Source organism: Acanthaster planci, linkage group LG16 (assembly GCF_054643075.1).
Source record: "Acanthaster planci isolate LZ-2023a linkage group LG16, COTS_SCS, whole genome shotgun sequence".
In the NCBI taxonomy this organism is placed as follows: Eukaryota; Metazoa; Echinodermata; class Asteroidea; order Valvatida; family Acanthasteridae; genus Acanthaster; species Acanthaster planci.
The window spans coordinates 953,608-972,847 of NC_141792.1; the positions used below are offsets into that span (position 1 = coordinate 953,608).

Below are 19,240 nucleotides of genomic sequence, written 5' to 3' on the forward strand. Positions count from 1 at the left end.
CACAGGTGTTCAAGCTGGACAGCAAAATGATGTTTGACATGTCCTCTTTCATTTTCATTTCAATTTTTAGTGGGTTGACCGATAAATTTTTGAGAAATTCTCACCCAAAGCAGACCACTCCTACAATGAATGATATTTCACTGCCCGGAAAATTGGCAATTTTGAAAATGCACCCCTCTGCAAAATGGCTAAATAGTGCCCCTTTCTGACCTGATTGCATCGCAATCAAAGCCCTGAGTCCGGGCCAGAGGTTCATATTTTTTTCTATTCCCTAAATCCATAGCTCTCATGACTCTATAATATAGAATATTTTGAGTTTATAACTTTTATTAATGAGCTCGGCGGACATATTTTTGGCCTACTTACGAGGGTGCTCCCTGATGCTGGTGGTGTCTCTCTGAGCCAGCTTCACGCAGATCCGGCGATCAGTGACCCGTCATTGGTTCACCAACACCAAAACCCGCCTAATGGATGGAGCGAACCAGCGATGGGATCACTCATCAAGATCCAGATTTGTGTGAAACAAGTTGGCCCTCTATGTAGAGCTGTGGCACTGGACTTTCCAGCAAAGTTGGTCAAACCCTGCGTAAATAGATTCTGTTAGGCTTGCAAAAGTCAGTATAGTGTCCAACCTGCAACTGTTTTGTTCATGTTTCATGAAACTGATCCGATGGCCAATCCATAGGACATGACTATAAACCTTTTTCACCCACGTGACTGGATTGCACTCAATGTAAGGCCAAAAAAAGTCGGTCTCTGGTAAACGCGCGCGTCGATTTTGAACATGCGCGTCAATTTTTTTCTCATTTTTTCCTCATTTTTTTCAAAACAGCGCCCTCTATTTCCGCACCGCCTAAATGTTCGCAAGTAGACTGACTCCCAGCCACAAGTCCTTAAGTTGGAAGAGCAATCTGTTCAAGGAACAAGATTAATTCGTGGGTACTTCGTACCCTATACCCAGCAAGAAATGAGACCGAGGGGTACCCCCAACATGTCCAATCCCTATACACATTCCAGACTATTGTTACTTAACACATCCCCCAAGATGTCTGAAAGGAATTCCCCAGATTCCTGTGAGACAATGACCAACACAAAGCAGGGGGGGTTCTCTCCGTCTCATACCTTGCTGCATATGTCGTACCCGGTGACAGATGCGTTACTATTGTCGAACACAAACAGTAGACCATGGCCGAGTAGGTTAATTCAAAAGTTGCAGCCAGCTGATAAACAACAATGGCGACATGACGTGCGACGCGCTACTACTAGCCTTTGCTCTTTGATGAAATATGCCACTCATTTTTGTGTCCGTTGCCAGTCTTAAAAAGCCAACCCGTTCTCCCGAAAAAATCGCATCGTTCCAATTCTGGAACTTTGGTCTGACCAGAGACCGAGTATTTTTTTGGGGGGGGGACCTAAACAACACCACCACGTGTGGACTGCCTTGAACACGGTGATCGCATATATTCCCACGGGCAGCTTCAACCACGTGGAAGCGCAAGTGCAAACGCTGCATGCTGGACTAGTTTATCTTGAATAGGTAGATTACCATCACAACACTATGCACTCGTTACCATCACAACACGTCATAGGTCCAGCACGATCGTGACATCACAGGAAAAAAATATACATGCTTTTGAAATATTTAACATGGTCTCTCTCTCTTCTCTCTTGGTCTGAGGCTGGGTTTTTGTGGCAATTCAGATCTTGTTCTCTTTCTTTCTATCCCCTCAAATCCAATAGTCTTCCCGGGACAATGAAATGCTGAGTTCTGATAAACAAAGTAATCATCTATTTGCGAACTTTTAATCCAAAATATCCGAGGCATAAAAGCTGTTAAGTTTACCTTCAACACTCCTCCATCGTTAACACCATGTGCAAAATAATCATTTTGTTCCACTTCATGAAGGCGCTTCCTCCATATCAATTTCCTGTTAATAACTGCCTATGATCAAGTAACTTTATAGCTATAATATATTATACTGAGCTCTCCAACTCGAAGGCACACTAAGTGCGTGCATAAGCACTTTCGCAGGGCGCCCTCTGTAAACACTGGAATACTTGTACATCTTTTAAGCCTCCCCCTTAAAAGGAGAATGACCCATGCGTGTCGCAGGTTATATGAACGACAACAGTGTTGCACTATGAACAACTCCCTTTGAAATGGGTCAGTACTGAAACTAGACTACATCGCTTTAATGGTTGGCTGTGTGATCCGACTTCAGGCAGGAGGACATCTGTAAGCCGACTGCAGATCGATCAATTGTGCATTTTCGGAGCACCGTATTTCGCTGATTGGTTTACGGCACCCAACATAAACGCTGCAATATGGACGATTCACAATAGAGCGCCTCAAGAGTTAGCAACGCGTTGGCCGGTCACGATTTCGCGTTTGGAAAGAGTCGACAGATTTTGCGCGTTGTAATTGGCCAACGCGTTGCAAACCCTTGGAGGCGCACTATTGTGAATCGCTCATATTCCTGTAGGGTCAGTTACTATACTGCACGAATGAAGTTTTGTCAAGTATTAACAATGTTACACTATCACTTTCCCTCTTTCTGGAACGTAAATTCAAAAATATACAATGGTAAAAGTATCTTGAAAATAGTAATTGCTGACAAAATTTACTAAAACAGTTCTAATCGGACTTAACTCATGTATTTGTTAATCACAAATACATGAGTTAAGTCTCAGGTGTGAAATACACAACGACCAGCGCCACATACACTGCACTGAAAACAGAAAGTCTAAGGATCTCCAAATATTGACAATTTAAAGTCGCTTTTTGGTTAAATTCATTTACTGATTAACCCTAATAATCCCCTACAGAGTAGGTAAAATTATATTGAAATCGAAGGATTTGGGATTGTTCGGGTTAAACTAATTGTATTTAAAGTAATTCAATGCCGGAATGAATTATTTTTAAATAAGTACACATTAAACACTTATCGTTTTTAAATCGCACAACGAATGACTTTTACGTATACATGGACCCATGAACGACACTTCCCTCACCATATTGTGTCCTTCACTTGTGAGCAGAGAAAATTGAAAGATGAAGTTCTGTGTGACGTGTATCGACGCCATTGTGTTTCCAAACTCGTGGGTTGTAAATGGATAGACTTTGGAACCAAAATGGTGTCTAGTTGTCATTGAAGTTGTCACAACTCTGTCTTCATACTACTGCTTGTGGGCCAACTGCAGCGCCATCTATAATTCCTTATAGAATAACACAACCGAGGATAACCATTGCACATTAACTCCGTTCCAACCAGTAGCCCGTTTGTTTCACATGGATCTGGATCACAATCAGTATTCCCAAAGCTGGTTCGCGCCATCCATTAGGTGAGTTCTGGTGTCAGTGAACCAACGTCAGATCCATTGATAGCGATCAAGATCCGTGCAGAACAAACAGCCCTCAATCACAAAACCCATGTCTCTCAAATCAGTGGGTATTATCCCAGTTCTGAACTCATTCATACAATTATCTTACAAACATTTGTACCCAAAATTACTACAAGTCATAACAACTAATGACACGTTAGATAAGCGTGGTACATAGTTATTGATACTTCGTGCGAATGCAGATGCAGTAAAGGAAGACAGCAAAGTTCAGTAAGTTGAATGAAACTTATATTACAGAGGTTGTACTTCACGTATATCGGTTCAATGAAAACACAACATTTTGTGCATGTTTCCTTTACGACAACTAATTCATGTTATACCGTGAAAATCAGAATGGTCGGTGAAACTTCAAACTTTGGCCTAATAGTAAGCAAATCGATTATCAGACTAGCTGTAAAGTCCGGGTATATATCCCAGCCCTTTTTGGCTATGCTTAAACTGGTAAATTGGTTTCCCACTCGTTTAATTCTTAATGTGTTTACTTAGTAGATTTTTCTGAGCATTTTTGTAGAAGTTGAAATGAATTCAACTTACTCCTTGATGGAATGAAGCGTGTTTAGACGCAGTACCGTGTGGTGACATAGGCGGCCTTCGTTTATTTCATGGTAACCCGTCGGGCAAAGCTCTTTTCATTACAAGCGACTGGGTACCTATCCTCGAATCACTTGTAGGATACATCACGTTTGTAAGCTCGATGTGACGTACCAAATGATTGTATCCCACGGCTGTACCGCTAACCTCTGTTTCATGAAAACTGCATATATACATGTGTATATAGTATTACGGGGTTGCTATAAATGTCAACATAATCCCAAAGGTTTTGTGCGCGTGTGCAATATACACACTGACCACAAAATTATTCCATTGAGCACTTCTGCCCCATACAGGAATCTTCCCCTACCCCACTCTGTTGGAGCAAAATGGTTGAAATAATCTGAGGTCACTCCCCCTCCTTTTGAGTAAGGAATTGCAGCCGCTTCAAGAAGTCCTGCACTTGCGATGTCTGTGGAAAATAAAACAAATCCAACAAATACTGTCAATATAAAAACTGAAGTATCTGTCGATATAGATATACACCAAGGACAAATCCCAGGCCAAACAGGGCCTAAATGTATGCAAAAGCCTCTGGCAATGTGAAATGACAGAGGACACGACCATATCCTTCATTTTATGCCAGAAAAAAAACACAATACATTCTTAGGTAACAGCAGTGTTGTATTCGAGTCTATCGCAAGTCCCTTCACGAGGCTAGTTATAAGTAACAGGGTGAACAATGACAAAAGAATGCTTTTGTCACAGTTCATTTGAATAGCTTGTGAATTAGCTTAAGACTGAATGAGTTGCGATTGACTCACAGGGACTTGTGATGGACTCGAATACAACACTGGGTAACAGACAGGAGAAACTTGTTCAGTGCCTTTCTGCGTCAAAACAAAATAATGTAGTCAGTATGTAGAACATGAAGAGGATTTTGATGAAATATTTTCTCACCCTTGCGCTCAGTACCGTTCCGTCTTGGTCATTCACGGACAATGTCTTTTCCACAACCCCAAGGAGACGAGAGTACCTGTAGATGTGCTGGGTTGGGGAGAACAAGAAGTCTCGTAGCTTCAGGCCAAGACTGTCTGGATGTTTTTCGACCCACTCCACATAGACCTTGAACATATCGTCCTGCTTTAAGTGCCCCATCAGGTACTTCTGGCACATTTTATTGGAGGAGCAAAACTTGACATAAGGTGCAAAAAGCTTTGCAAATCCCTCAAAAGCCTTGGCCAAGTCCTCGACCGTGAGTAACCTCTTCTCCGCTCGTGCCCTCTCGACGACGTAAGACAACCTCTCTTTCCAGAACCTGGTGTGGAGCTTCTCGATGGCGGTGACGTTACTGAAGAGTTTTTCTGTCTGGATCTCATTCAGCAGCCCGTTGGCTTGGAGGTTAAGCAGGGTGCACAGGTACAGATCGACAACGACGCGACAATCTCGGACGCGGCTAACCTCTGTCGAGATGATATCCCACATGGCTTCTTGTCGGGTCGTCTGCTCCTTCTCCAACTCGCTCAGGTTGTTGTTCTCGACCAGGTCACGCCAGGATGTCTCCAGCCGGAAGCAGTCCTCGTCGCTCTCCCTCTTGGCGCTGAATGTCAACAAGCTGGGGAAATCCTGCAACCCGTTGGCCATGAAATCATGCAGGGTTTGTTTCAATTTGTGCATCTTAGAGGTTCCCTCAGAGGCAGTACGACGAAGTGGTGACATCCCTTCCTCAGCTTCTTCCAAGTCTTGTCTTGTCTGGAAAGGCACTTGCATCAAAAACACCTTTATTTCGGCTACCTATAGAAAAATCCACCAAGTGTGGAGAGTCATCAGCATAATAAATCACTCATTGCACAAAGCTGAAAGGCACAATGATCTAAGCCTCATTCGTTTAAGAAATATTGATGAAATTTTAAACAACATCACGCGAAGTTCGCTGTGTATTTTACTATCTAGTACCGTCATGCCATATGGATTTATATTCCTGAAAAGATCACTGTCTACGAGACAGATGTCCTATTGAAATCGCTCATTTAACAAAGATAGTAAAAACAAACCGCGTGTCTCGGCCAACGGGAGGCTATTATTCGCCTCAATCCGTTCCACATCTTCAGAAAGTTGTACGGCTATCCACCTACACTGAACCATCTACAAGAATCTGGACCTTTCTATCAAATTTCAACTCACTTTTCTGGACAATGCTGCTCTTTCCTGACCGTCAGGCGTCCTCTCCAACACCTCAGTGAGAAGGGTAGGGTACTCGGCAATACGCTTCACCGGCAGGTCGAGAAGATCGTGCAATTTTAGACCTCGGCTTTCAGGGTTTCTCTCCACCCATTCGACGAAAAATCTAAACATCTCGTTGTTCTTATTCTGCTCATCCAGGTACTTCAAGCACTTGTTTTTTACAGTACAGTACGTGACGTATGGTTTGAAGATAGCTTCGAATCCGTCGAAAGCGTCAGCCAGGTCTTGAGTCGATGGAGGTCGCTTCTCGGTACGTGCTTTCCAAATGACATGGGACAACTTTTCCTTCCAGAACCTGGAGTGGCGTTTCTCCAGGGTGGTGATGTTGCTGAACAGGTTCTCTGTCTTGACTTCGTTCAGTAGGATGGCAGCTTGAAGGTTCAGCAGAGTGCAGAGATATAAATCGACAATGATGCGGATGTCGCGGAGAAAGCTAACCTCTGTAGTGATGATCTTCCACGTGGCTTCTTGTTGACTTGTAGTCCTCTCATCTAATTTAAAAGCCCCCTCCTGATCGACAAATTCGCTCCACGACTCCTCGATATGGAACCACTCTTCGTCTTCCCTCTTCGTGGTGAACGTCAGCAGGGCCGGGAAATCTTGGAGTCCGTAGATCTTGAATTCGTCTAGTGTCTTCCGCAGCTTGACCATGTTGGAATCCTTCCTGATCAGAGCTGTGACGATCTCCTCGACGTATTCGCTGGATGGGTTCGTGCCCTGTCCAGCGACAGCCTCACCGCTGTTGGAACCCTCTCCTGCTTTAACTTGCTCCGCTGGCTCTTGTCTCTTAGACAGTAGTCCTTTTTCGTCAGAAACTCTCGCCACAAAGTCTTTCACTTGAGACAACTGCATTTAAAACAGAAAGTAGAGCAAACTACTGAGACTTCTATCTGGAAAAAATCTGTAATCACGTTGTACTACTATATCGCATCTATTTGTAAGTCTTCAGACATTCATAAAGAATCACTACAATTACGTAAATCCTCCCGAGAGCCAAAAATACGGCAGAACCATTTCAAATCCTCTTAAACAAGAGTTACAGTATAAATGTTTAGAATCTTTGATACCGACTTACTATTTTTGACATTCCAATTTTGTCCTCTTCGTCCAGTGTCTCTGCAACTCTGGAGAGGAGGGAGGAGTATTTGGCCAAGTGCCGTATGGGAGATTCAAGAAGAACTTGAGGTCCCATGCCGCGGCTTTTGGGGTGTTTCTCAGCCCATCCTAGGTAGAATCTGAACATCTTGTTATGGACGATTTGCTCGTTAAGGTATTTTATGCCCTCCTTCTGAGTTGCAAAAAAATGAGTGTAGGGTGCGAAGTGATTAGAGAATCCTTCAAATGCTTGGATCAGATCAGTGGCTGAGGGGAATCTCTTCTCGTTCTGTGCCTTAGTGACGACTTTTGAGAGTCTGTCTTTCCAAAATCTTTTGTGAAGGCCCAGGATGGTCGAGATATTACCAAACAACCTCTCGGTCTCGATCTCATTCAGCATAATGGAGGCTTGCAGGTTTATAAGGGTGCTGAGGTACACGTCTTCCACGACACACAAGTCTTGGATGAACCCAATTTCCGATGTGATGACTTCCCAGATAGCATCTTGGCAAACTTCCCGTCTTTTATCCATCTCATTGCCTTGCTCCTCGCCGCCAAGTGAACGCCAAGATTCCCCAATGCAAAACCACCCATCATCGCCTGGTCCCTTGCCGCTGAACGCCAAAAGAACAGAAAAATCCTGAACGCCTCCAGTCATAAAATCATCAAGCACTTCCTTTAATTCGAGCATTTTACGATCCTCTTCAGGCGTAGAGTGATGCCTCAAGGCCTTCTTGCGAGCCAGAGTTGGTGTCCCTTCTTTTCCGTCCACTTTACTCTGTCCATTCGCTACCGGTGTTGAGAGTCGAGAAACATGCACCACAAATTCCTTCATTTTAGATACCTAAATAAAACGGAACATTGATGATTACCTCAATTTCACAATATGCTTGCAACAATTCTCCGGTGGAAAATGGTTCTAAAGTTCAATACTTCTCATCATCCGATTTAAAATATACCTAACTTACCCTCTCAGAGACTTTTGTCTTATCTTGTTCATCCAGCGAATTCTCCAAAGCAGCCAGGAGGATCGGGTATTTAGCAATTCGATGCAATGGCAAGTCCATTAGATCCTGCAGTTTGAGGCCTCTACTATCAGGATGTCTCTCAGCCCACTCCATGGTCGTCCTGAACAATCTGTTCTTCCCAATTTGTTCTCTCAGATACTCCAAGCATTTGCTCCGAGCGGAGCAGAACCTTGCGTAAGGCGTAAAGAGCCTTGGGAACCCGTCAAACGCCTCTGCCAAGTCCGACGCCGATGGCAGTTCTTTTCTATCCCGCGCGTTGCTGACGATGCCAGATAGCTTCTGCTTCCAGAACTTGGTGTGGAGTTCCTCGATGGCGGAGATATTGCCGAAGATCTTCTCCGTCTGAATCTCGTTCAAGAGCATGGCAGCTTGGACATTAAGCAGGGTGCAGAGGTACAGATCGACAGTGATGCGGATATCTCGAATGAAGTCAGCTTCTGTTCTGATGATCTCCCAGGTGGCAGCTTGCTGATCCATCTGCTTCTTGTCAGTGCTAAAGAGCTCCTCTTCCTTCACAAATGCCCGCCAGGTCTCTTCGACTGGGAGACTGCTCTCCCTGTCTTCCCTCCTCGAGCCAAATCTCAGCAGGCCCTGGAAGTCTTGGAGTCCGTTGACCATCAAATCATCTAGCGTCTCCTGTAGTCGAAGTAGCTTGGAATCCTGACTTATCTGAGCAGTGGTGACCTCATCAACGTATTGGCAAGACGAATCAGCGTCCCCAGAGGTGGACTTACGGTGGAGTTTATCTCCTTCCTGTTGTGATTCGTGTTGAACTAGATCAACAAACTCCTTCACTTCGCCTACCTGCAATAGAAAATAACGAAAATTTGAACTAAGCCAGAGCACGACTGCATACATTCTAACACAGATGAAATACCATAAACAAGCATTTTAAAGACCAATGATGTACAATTAAGCGTGTTGAGCTCACTGTATTAAAATTGCAAGGAATATTTGTTCCGGTTAAAAGTGTACTTTTGAATTTACCAACCTTTGATACATAAAAAACACCCCCAAAATGATAATTTGTGCGCGGTTCTCACCTGAAATTATATTATGACTTGTCCTGTAACTAAGCACGCATCAATGAAGAAGATTCATGCTTACCGTTCGATTTATCATAGTCGACTCAGTACCGTCTTCAAGTGTTCCTGTCTCCACTGCAGTGAGGAGGAGAGGGTACTTAGAAATTCGTTGCAGGGGGGAGTTGAGTAGGTACTGCAGTTTAAGACATCGACTTGTGGGATGTTTCTCCGCCCACTCCAAGAAGAATCTGAATCTGTCGTTGGTTTTGATTATCTGTTCAAGGTACTTCGTGCATTCGCTATGTTCTGATGAGAACTCTATATAAGGCTCAAAGACATATCCAAACCCTTCAAATGCCTCAGCAATGTCAACAGGCGATAGTATCGTCTTCTTTGTTCGGGCCTTTTCCAGGACCTTGCACAGCTTTTCCTTCCAGAATCGAGTGTGGGCCCTCTTGATTGCAGAGATGTTCCCAAACAGCCGCTCGGTCTCAATCTCGTTTAACATGATGGAGGCTTGAAGGTTGAGAAGAGTATTCAAGTAGAAGTCTTCGGTGATGCGAATGTCTTGGATGAAGTTAATTTCTGTGGAGATGATTTCCCACATAGCTTCTTGTTGGTCTATCTGCTTCAAACCTAACCCATCAAGTGTCTCCTCGTTTCCAAATTCACGCCACGACTCTTCGATCTGGAAGGACTGTGTATCGTCTTCCTTCGGGCTGAAGGTCAGAAGGCCTGTGAAGTCCTGAAGCCCACTGTTGAGGACATCATTAAACATTTGTTGGAACTCAGTTAGCTTGGAGTCTTGCCGGACAAGACACGTGACAATTTCATCCACGTATTCACAGGAGGAATCATCCAGACTTGGTCCACCTACAGAAGCCTTGTGGTCCTTGGAATCAATCTGTTTTCCTGTCTCCTCATCCCCTCGTTCCTCATACCTTGATGTAGACTCGAAGGGCAGTTGTTTGACAAACTCGGTTACTTGGCATACCTAATAGAAGGAAAATGATCAACCAGTTCTAAAACTTTTATTCTTGAGCTTCAGGGCCTGCCTAGCACGTATAATTATATGTGTCGATCACATTATGTCAATATATAACATGACATAAGCTTCTTTCATGTGCCAAATAGTGCCAAGTTTGACCAGGTTTCACAGTTAACCACTGATAAATTTTGCCGGGTGCTACCGGTATTATTTTTTTGCATAGGTTACAAGCCTACTATCGACTCGGATAGTTATTAACACTATTCTTTACATAGGAATCACAGAAAATGGTAAGCAACAAGACTTACTGTTCTGGCCAATTCTTCTTGCATCTCAACTGTCGATTCCTCTATTTCTGAGAGGAGGACAGGGTACCTTGCAATGTGCAGCATTGGATAATCGAGAAGATCTTGAAGTCTGAGACCTCGGCTTTTGGGATGTTTTTCAACCCACTCAATGAAGAACTTGAACATGTTGTTCTGCCTTATTTGTTGTTTCAAGTACTTCATGCATTTGTTGCGGTTAGCACAGAACTCACAATACGGCGAAAACTGAACAGTGAATCCCTCGAATGCCTTGGCCAAGTCCAAGGCCGATAGACGGCTTCGCTTCTCTTGTGCCTTCTTAAGGATGACTGAGAGATTCTCCTTCCAAAATCTGGTGTGAAGCTTCTCGATCGCAGAGATGTTGCTGAAGATCTGCTCCGTCTCCACCTCATTCAGCAACATAGAGGCTTGTAGATTGAGCAAGGTGCAGAGATGAAAATCCACAACGACGCGAAGGTCTTTGATGAAGCCAACTTCCGATCTGATGATCTCCCAGATGGCAACTTGCTGGTCAGTCTGCTTCTTGTCCAGGTCAGCGAGCTCTTCTTCACCTAGATACGCCCGCCAGGACCCCTCAATCTTAAAGCAATCTTCGTCTTCGGTATCCCTCTTGGTGCTGAACGTCAGGAGGCTGGAAAAGTCTTGAAGTCCGTGGGCCATGATATCATCCAATGCCTGCCGCAGTTGAAACATTTTGGCCTCCTCAACAGACACGCAGTCGTAAGACTAAAAGGTTATAAATGAAATCACACAGGACCAACTGTAAAACAAGGATAACACTGTATACCAAGATCCCGGGGATGATATGTTTCGACCCTTTAATAAAGAGGATAAGAAAGAAAGACACTAATCCTGTCGTGAGTATTACCTCAGTTTGAAGGGTACAATTCCATAAGACTGTGGAAAGAGGTTTTTTTTACCAGGTCAGCCTACCAAGATGCAACCTCCGTGTTATAATCAGGTGTGAACATATAAATGTCCAACATATCCCGTGCGCACTACACAAGTAGTAAAATTATACATACATGTATACCATGAACAAATCACATGACTGATGTTACCTCCTCAATTGGCCCACCAGAGGACAATCTGCTGTACTCCTTCGATCCCCTTGGTGATTTCGAAACCTCAGGTGACTTCCACATCTTCTCTCTCTCCAGTCCCTCACTCGCCTCCTTGATTGCTCGCACTGCAGACGCCTTTAGCTCCGATATCTGAACAAAAACAAAGTGACCCGAGAGAAGACTAACCAAAAAGTTGTTTCCATGATTATTTCGACAGAAATGTTTGAACATCAACCTGGATGAAATTCATCCATCTTCCACTTACTGTTTTAGAAAGTCTGTCCTGATCCTGCCTATCAGGTTTCCTCTCCAACATGACCAATAAAAGAGGGTACCTGGCGATGCGCGATAAAGGGATAAGCAGAAGATCGGTAAGCTTCAAGCGGCGGCTTTTCGGGTGTTTCTGGCCCCACTGTTGAATGTAAAGGAGGACAGAAAAGTGGGAGAAGACTCAGGAAACTTCAAAACAAAACCAAAATATGGCATTACTATATGCGCCTATATATCATTCTAATGAATCCGTTATGAACAAACATGTTTTTTGATTAACAAATATTACTCAAAACCATTATTAAGACCAATTTGCCAAGATGAGGCCATCGTGTCAACATTTGTTGAGATGATTCTACTACAAAAATGACAAGAGGCCGGTTTGTGTATTGTTAGGAAAGAAAGTTCGACACGGTCTGGTGGTGCGGTTGCACGGTCCTCTTTTCAAATGTACCGTACAGGACATCTCCGTTTATGTTTACCTGTAAGAAGTATCTAAACATCTCGTTATCCTTGGCTCGCTCCCTAAGATACCTCTGGCAATCGCAATGACGTGAAAAATACTCGCGGTAGGGCACGGCAATACTTTCAAACTAGAACCAAACATATAAAATAAGAGTCATGCTGGGGTAAAGTGATTTTGTAGTCGCAAACGATGTGAAAATCTTGCAATATTCAACTACAAAAGATGAAAATCAGCTGGTGAACTTGAAGACTTTTGTTCACAAATAATTGTTTCAAAAGAAAGAACATTCATTCCATCATAACTGCAACACAAAAACCACATGATTTCTTACAAATATCAGTTGAATGTAATATCGAACAAGACACTGCGCAAAAGAAAACTTGATTTACTGCAAAGAATAAAACTACCCACAACTGTCTTATTTCTACAGTCTCAGAGAGTCAACCCACGGGAATGAGAAAGGGTATTTATTCTAGGTTTATGGGGATTCTCAGCAGGGTAAACCAGACGCATTAGGAGAATGATGTGTACTTGGGGTGCTTTAGTCTTATGGGGGACACAAAGACAATTTTATCGATGACATCATCCTTGTAAAACGCTTCCTTGATGCCAACGGGGACTCTTCAAAGTACATACACCAAATACTTCACTGGAATAGCTTGTAAACTTTGACGTAATAAAGTTCCTCAAACATTACTTAGTAATTGTTACTTACCCAGCCCTTGAACGCTTCAACCAAGTCAAAGGTTGAGGGAAGCCTTTTGCCACTCTCTGCTTTTTGGATGACGTTGGACAACTTCTGTGTGACAAATGTCGTGTGAAGCTTCTCGATGGCGCTAATGTTGGCGAAGATCTTCTCTGTCTCGATCTCGTTGAGCATAACGGAAGCCTGGAGGTTAAGCAAGGTGTTCAAATAGACGTCCACGATGACGCGCAGGTGACGGGTAAACATGAGCTCTGATTGGATGATCTCCCAGATGATATCTTGTTGTTCTCTCTGCTTCTTGGGTAAGTCGCGCAGCTTCGCCTTATCGGTGCATTTACGCTGGAAATCCTCCTTGTATATTTACAAAGATCACCAAAATGATCACAAATAATTATCTGCAGTGTCGATTGAAAGACATTTCCCTGTAAACAATCAACAAAGAACAACTCACGAAGAGTTAAAGATGAGTTAATTAAACGTCACATCACATGTCACATATGAGGTAACTTTATAACACGTTTGTGGGCAATATTCAAACGATCGTTTCCATTGCAATGAACTTACAATCATTTGAAAGTACGCCTCGTCGTCTTTGCGATTGACGCCAAACGTCACTAGGCCGGGGAACTCTTCGAGTCCGTTGACCATGATGTCATGTAACGTGTGTTTCAGCTTCGGTAATTTGCTGGAGTCTTGTCTGAAGTACGCCATGATGTCGTAAGACAGCTGGATTTATATACCAGCGGGCTTTTTAAATCGTTGGTGAAATTTTATCAGGGATTTCCAACCTGAAAAGAACAAGACGTGTGATTACGAACTTCAACAGTCGCGACAAATATTCCTTACACTTGTGTGATTTGATGCCAGTGCGGAAATTTGTGCTGGAAGTTGAGGGGGTAGAGGTCGTTGTTCATGATTTTGATGTTTATCTGTAATTTGTATTCAGGATGGCATATTAATGTCGTAGGCCCTAATGATGTTCAGAACTAAGGACCTGTTGTTTTACGGTGGCGGTCAGGGACACAAGACCAAAACATGTAAAAATGTATTGCAAACGAGTGTGACAGGGGCTTTGCAACTCCCAATCCCCGCCAGACACTGAAGTGAAATAATTACACAATCCAGCCAGGATTCTACGAAAATCAGCCTTAAATCATCCTGCGTCAGAAGCAGACCGGGAATACGAACAAGAACTCGATAGCATTTAATGTGGAACATTCACCGCTCCAGATGTCACTGCGTGAAGTCACATATGGAACTCCAATCATGGATACATACGTGTTACGGCATGTACATGTATGTGCAGACGTGTCAATACACTCTTGGATTGTCCTTGAATTTTGGAACCTCATGCACGGTGTGCTGAATTATGAACCGAAATTTCATTTTGTGTTTTGTTTTCATATTCAAATGCACTATGGCACCAGCGTATTCACACACAATACTGCCAAAGTGTTTACTAGGCGAAGTCATGTCTGGTTTTTAAAAGCATTTTTTTAGCCTTGTCCACTTCCTTGTTCTGTACCGTGCACTTTGTATCCTCATGGAGGATTTTAGTTCGTTATATTTGATGCTATTTCTGTGTCGTGGATTCCTTACAGATTTTCCTTTCGTCACTCTCTGCAGTCGAACACTCCCCGCAGACGGGAAGAATCCATCTTCTCTGACACTTAATGGCTATGTGGGGGAGGAAAGCTCACGGGAACTGGTAAATGGGGCGGATCCCGCAAATTATCTGGGGGAAAATTAGCCATTAAAACAGCCAGTGGGTCAGGCAGGTAGTTTAAAACGCTTAGAAGAAGCAAAGATAGTAAAGCGCACTTGGAAATCAACCATCATGCCATTATTGCGTTTACGGGGAAAAACCGAGACTTGAAGTACATTTCTAAAAAGATAAACCATAACCAGTCTTTGTACAACCCTGGACCTAAAAACCACTACCATGTTTTAAATCTTAAATCATATACAATTTACAGCCCAGCAAGACAATTTGTCTGGAAGCGGTACATCTAACCATGAATATAAATTATCATCAAACATGTAACTGCTGTAAACTGCTTTCGTAAATTAAGTAGCGGGCCAGCGTCGGGGAAAGTCCCTGATAATGCCACTTTATACGAGTCATGACTGTACCCTGCAGCGGTCTAAAATTATCGAAATAATTGTTGCCACGCATCGTGGAGAAAAAATACATTTGTATTGAACGCTCATTAAGGAGTTGGCAAACAAACAATATTAAATGAAGTAAACGCACGACGTCTGTCCATCATTATCTTGTTGTTAAAACAAATTCTTCTTCACTTAAATTTTCTGGATGTTATTTCAAATTGACGCCATCTTCTCTTGCCCTTGTCTTGGCATGATTTCCGTCTCTCGATTATAATTTAAACAACAGCCGTGCCAAGTCTACGACGTCGCCAAACCCTACAACTGAAACACTCTTGACGGAATAGGAATAAAATAAACCGAATAACACGACCCAAGCAGGGCAGCAAACAGTGACATAATTATGACACCACAATAAATTAACGCCACAGTTCTGAAGGCACCATTGTAATCGGCAACACTTTATACGCAATATCTATGACCAGATCAAGAGAAATGATACAATGGCAGTGGCGAAACTGCATTGTTATCAAATAAGGACAAGCGATTCGGACACCACGATTTCTCTCCACTGTAATAAGGTCAAAATCTTCGTTTTCCTATATTTACGTTTCTTTCCAACAGGTTTGCCCCATAATTCAGCACTGATGTTGTACGGCTTATGCTATGCGCGGGAGTAACAACATGGAAATCTTTCCAACATGGCAACGCCAGCTTTAATGACCGGTGTTTTGTTGAAAAGGCGCTGTACTGATGCGGAAATGACTTGTGCTGCCGGCATGTTGCTGGCTTTGTTGATAACAGTACGCTGCCTCACAGAGGTCATGAATCGGCTCAGCTAACACCCCTATAAGGAAACACTTACTCTACAAAACATCCCTCGTTACTCAGCGTATAGAGTTACAAAAAAGGGGAATAAAATGCTGTGGAATTCGTTTAAAATTTTAAACGTATAGTTTTGATTTAATTTCAAGCAACAAAATCAGATAGAAACATATCTTATTTTTCTCCTCAAAGTTATCCATCCATATTTTTCACCCATCTCATGTAGTCTTCGATCATACCGTTAACAAGTTATTCCTTATGTTCGCTGTTTAGAAACGTAATTTTCAAGGACCCAGCAATACTTTTTGATTAAAAAAGTCCATGCAAAACCTGTTTCACAAATGGCCGCCAGAAAGCTAACGCTCTGTACGCGATAAGGTTATGAACGCCGGAACATTTTGTTACCATTCCCACATTGGTACAGGCGAAAGTGGGCGTGTCCAGTCAGATTTTTTTCTCTAGGAATCCACTAGGTTCGAACCCATACTTCGACCAAGGACCTGGAGAACGCCCCTTACGCTTTTTACTCCCTTCAAGTCTAAACATTGTTTTAAGGAGATGGGCAACTTCTTTTTTATAAGGATGACCATTGTTTGCCTAGTTGTCTCCTTCCTTCAACACAGAAAACACTAATTCAAAATAAAATCGCCTTGGGGGAGGGTGGAGCAAAACACTTCAATTTCGAAACTCTCCTTTCTGCTTTCCCATTGTAGTAATATTTTTTCGGGTTCCACCGGGTAAATTTTTCTCAAAGTAAACAACAATATTCATATTCATTGAATTTTTACAGCTCAATTTAATATTTAATTCCTTCTTTACTCTTTCATTTTGCCGCTAAAAAAGGGAAAAGTTACAAAATACATTGCATAATTTTCAAGAGCAAACTGAAGGAGAAATTCAGTCGAATGTATGAAAAAAAAGAATCATCATTGCAGGTTTTATATACGTACCGTCAATTTGCAGTACCTCCGACGTCCACGAAGAGTGTTTTTCCTTTAACTAGGGCGCTGCGTTGACTACACTTACCGCTAGTTATCGGCTCTCGTCTAAAGCCTTTCGACGTTTGAGCTCTCGTCCTAACTGCGGTCAGATCACACGTCAGTGATGTTGTCCTAAAGTTCAGTATCCGCTTAGTTCCGGGTTCGACAGGATATCAGGGCTTACACAATAAATGTACATGTACGTCGAACATTTTCTAGCAATTCTCCCTCGGTCGCTTGCAAACTTGCCTCGAACAGTCACACCTGGCCTGTAGCTAGGAAAACCCACATGGCGCGTCAGTGTGGATGGCTGACTAACAGATCTCAACTTGCGTTATAGTAGTGTATAGCGTGTTTCATCAGCACCATTTTATAAACAATGTAATAGCCATGTACATGTATGTTCATATACGGTAATACACAAGCACTAAGCCTGTAATTGATTGGGAGGCCTTCGAATAACATGTACACGACCCACCCTGCTGTCCGCCATGAGGGTTTGATTCCGACGCACTCATGCAGTTCACACATCTCTGGCTTTTGTATACGTGCTGGAGGAAGGTTTTCAGGGTCGCACACGTCATGAAAGCACGTCAATTATACACTGGCCTGGAATTTGACTGCTACCGACATTTTCATTTAATTCGGAAACCTCTGCCCTTGATGAGTTTAGAGGATGTGAAACGCGCATACGTAATGTTACGGTGGCTTAGAAGATACATCAGCAATATGTTGTTTGATTACTTCTGGGGGTTAATTTTTGTTTGGTTTTTCGGGTGGTTTCATTCTTTAGGTTAATCTGTAGGCATGTTGTTTATTTTTAAATAACTGTGATGTCCCTTGCGGTGCACCGTCCACCGCAGGGCAAGTTTTGCGGGAACTTTGTAAGGTGGAAGTTGATGGTTTCCTTAATGACGGTCTTCAAGGCTTGTCGTAAGTCATCCTCCGTACTAGGTGTGCCGCGTTTGGCATAGGACGTCCGAAAGGATTGGGCATGGCTGTAACTTCAAGTTGGTGTCAGGGAGAAACTTCAAGTTGGTGTCAGGGAGATGCAGTTAAACGTTCAATCGGAAAGTTCGAGACCCGGGCATTTTTGGTAGTAGCAAATTTCCCAGGCAAAAGTAATAAAGTATGAAACAGATTAGAGACGCATGCTTTGGTTTGAAGAGAAATGACTTAATCGCTTGGACCGTTGCTAGCCGATGAGTACTTTTCCTGTCACTAGGTGGAGATAGCTTTCCCTTCAAGTTGTATACGGAAGAGTTTTGATGCGTGGACAGTAGCGTGTTTTTAGCCAGCTGATTGTCCACATTTTGTTGTGGAAACCGCCAGCGGTCGAACCAAATCGTCCGTTATACGCTCAGAAAACATCGGCGTGGTAAAAACGGTCAAAGTTGTGAAGGCAAAATGAAAAAGCGGGATTTTTTTTTAGAATTGTGTTTCGTACGACGAAATCTGCAGAAAGAGGCAATACAATTAGACTACCCGATAATCAACGAAATGGATCAAATTGGGTGCAGGCCAGCAATTTGACGATTTGCAGAAGAGACAGGTTTAGTCAACCAAAAGGAATGCCAGCTTGTGTCTGAGTGAGATTTGAAAGAAATCACGATCAGTTCCTGAAAATGGTACATTTTCCGAGAAGTGTAGGCATCGCTTTTTCAAAATGGCGAGGGGCTTCACGACTGCTTTCTAAGGACGACATTCCTTTCGAAAAAAAAAAATGAAGAATCTTACATGAACTTTAATTTGATGCGCAGTTTGAACGCCTGAGAAACTTCTGGGTACTTTTCTTGAATTTTTCAAATTCAGGAATTTATCACTGTTGGCTATGGCAGTTTATGTATCGGCCTGCAACCACATGGAAATGAACTGCACCCTCACCGGCAAAGAAGAGAGAGCCAGGCTGGTTCGCTGAACCGGAAGTGGTCGATGGCCTTGCGCAGATTTTAGTGAAGGAAATACGTCACAGGGGTCATGGCTAACGACGCACAAAGCATTGTGGGTAAATTCATGCCAGGTGTGCAAGCTCGCTCAATGTGTTACACAAGCAGCCGTTCGCAATTCCATGTTTTCTTTTTCTTCCGCATTGCTGAAAATATTCTCACTGCACTTTATTTGTTAATCCAGAATTGGTGATTGTACCAAGGCCATACGTAAAAAATAAATAACGCTTCGCTAACA

At 43.0% G+C, this 19,240-nt stretch overlaps 1 protein-coding gene across 5 annotated transcripts; it reads right to left on the minus strand.

Annotated features, from left to right (window-relative positions):
* Nucleotides 1-1,781: 1,781 nt before the first annotated feature.
* On the minus strand, nucleotides 1,782-17,750 carry LOC110984578 (uncharacterized). Of its 5 annotated transcripts, XM_022244907.2 has the most exons (14): nucleotides 17,027-17,750; nucleotides 14,745-14,880; nucleotides 13,710-13,933; nucleotides 13,155-13,496; nucleotides 12,456-12,566; nucleotides 11,969-12,115; nucleotides 11,701-11,853; nucleotides 10,622-11,365; nucleotides 9,408-10,319; nucleotides 8,241-9,104; nucleotides 7,253-8,116; nucleotides 6,118-7,023; nucleotides 4,894-5,727; nucleotides 1,782-4,405 (listed from the first exon to the last, which is right to left on the minus strand). In XM_022244907.2, exons 3-14 carry the CDS (start codon nucleotides 13,854-13,856, stop codon nucleotides 4,343-4,345), a joined length of 6,087 nt encoding a protein of 2,028 aa, XP_022100599.2. In that variant the 5' UTR covers nucleotides 13,857-13,933; nucleotides 14,745-14,880; nucleotides 17,027-17,750; the 3' UTR covers nucleotides 1,782-4,342. The 5 variants fall into 5 exon arrangements, with proteins under 5 accessions (XP_022100599.2, XP_022100600.2, XP_022100597.2 ...); XM_022244908.2 differs by lacking the exon at nucleotides 14,745-14,880 and having other exon boundaries at nucleotides 17,103-17,750; XM_022244905.2 differs by lacking the exon at nucleotides 14,745-14,880.
* Between the last annotated feature and the right edge of the window lie 1,490 nt (nucleotides 17,751-19,240).

What these genes read in the sequence shown, in the direction of transcription:
- LOC110984578 (XM_022244908.2), bottom strand. Translation starts at nt 13,856, where the DNA reads ATGGCGTACTTCAGACAAGACTCCAGCAAATTACCGAAGCTGAAACAC. An exon ending in AAGAAGAATTGGCCAGAACA is followed by an intron (nt 10,320 to 10,621) that starts GTAAGTCTTGTT and finishes TCCTTCTATTAG; the next exon opens with GTATGCCAAGTAACCGAGTT. An exon ending in AGACAAAAGTCTCTGAGAGG is followed by an intron (nt 8,117 to 8,240) that starts GTAAGTTAGGTA and finishes CGTTTTATTTAG; the next exon opens with GTATCTAAAATGAAGGAATT.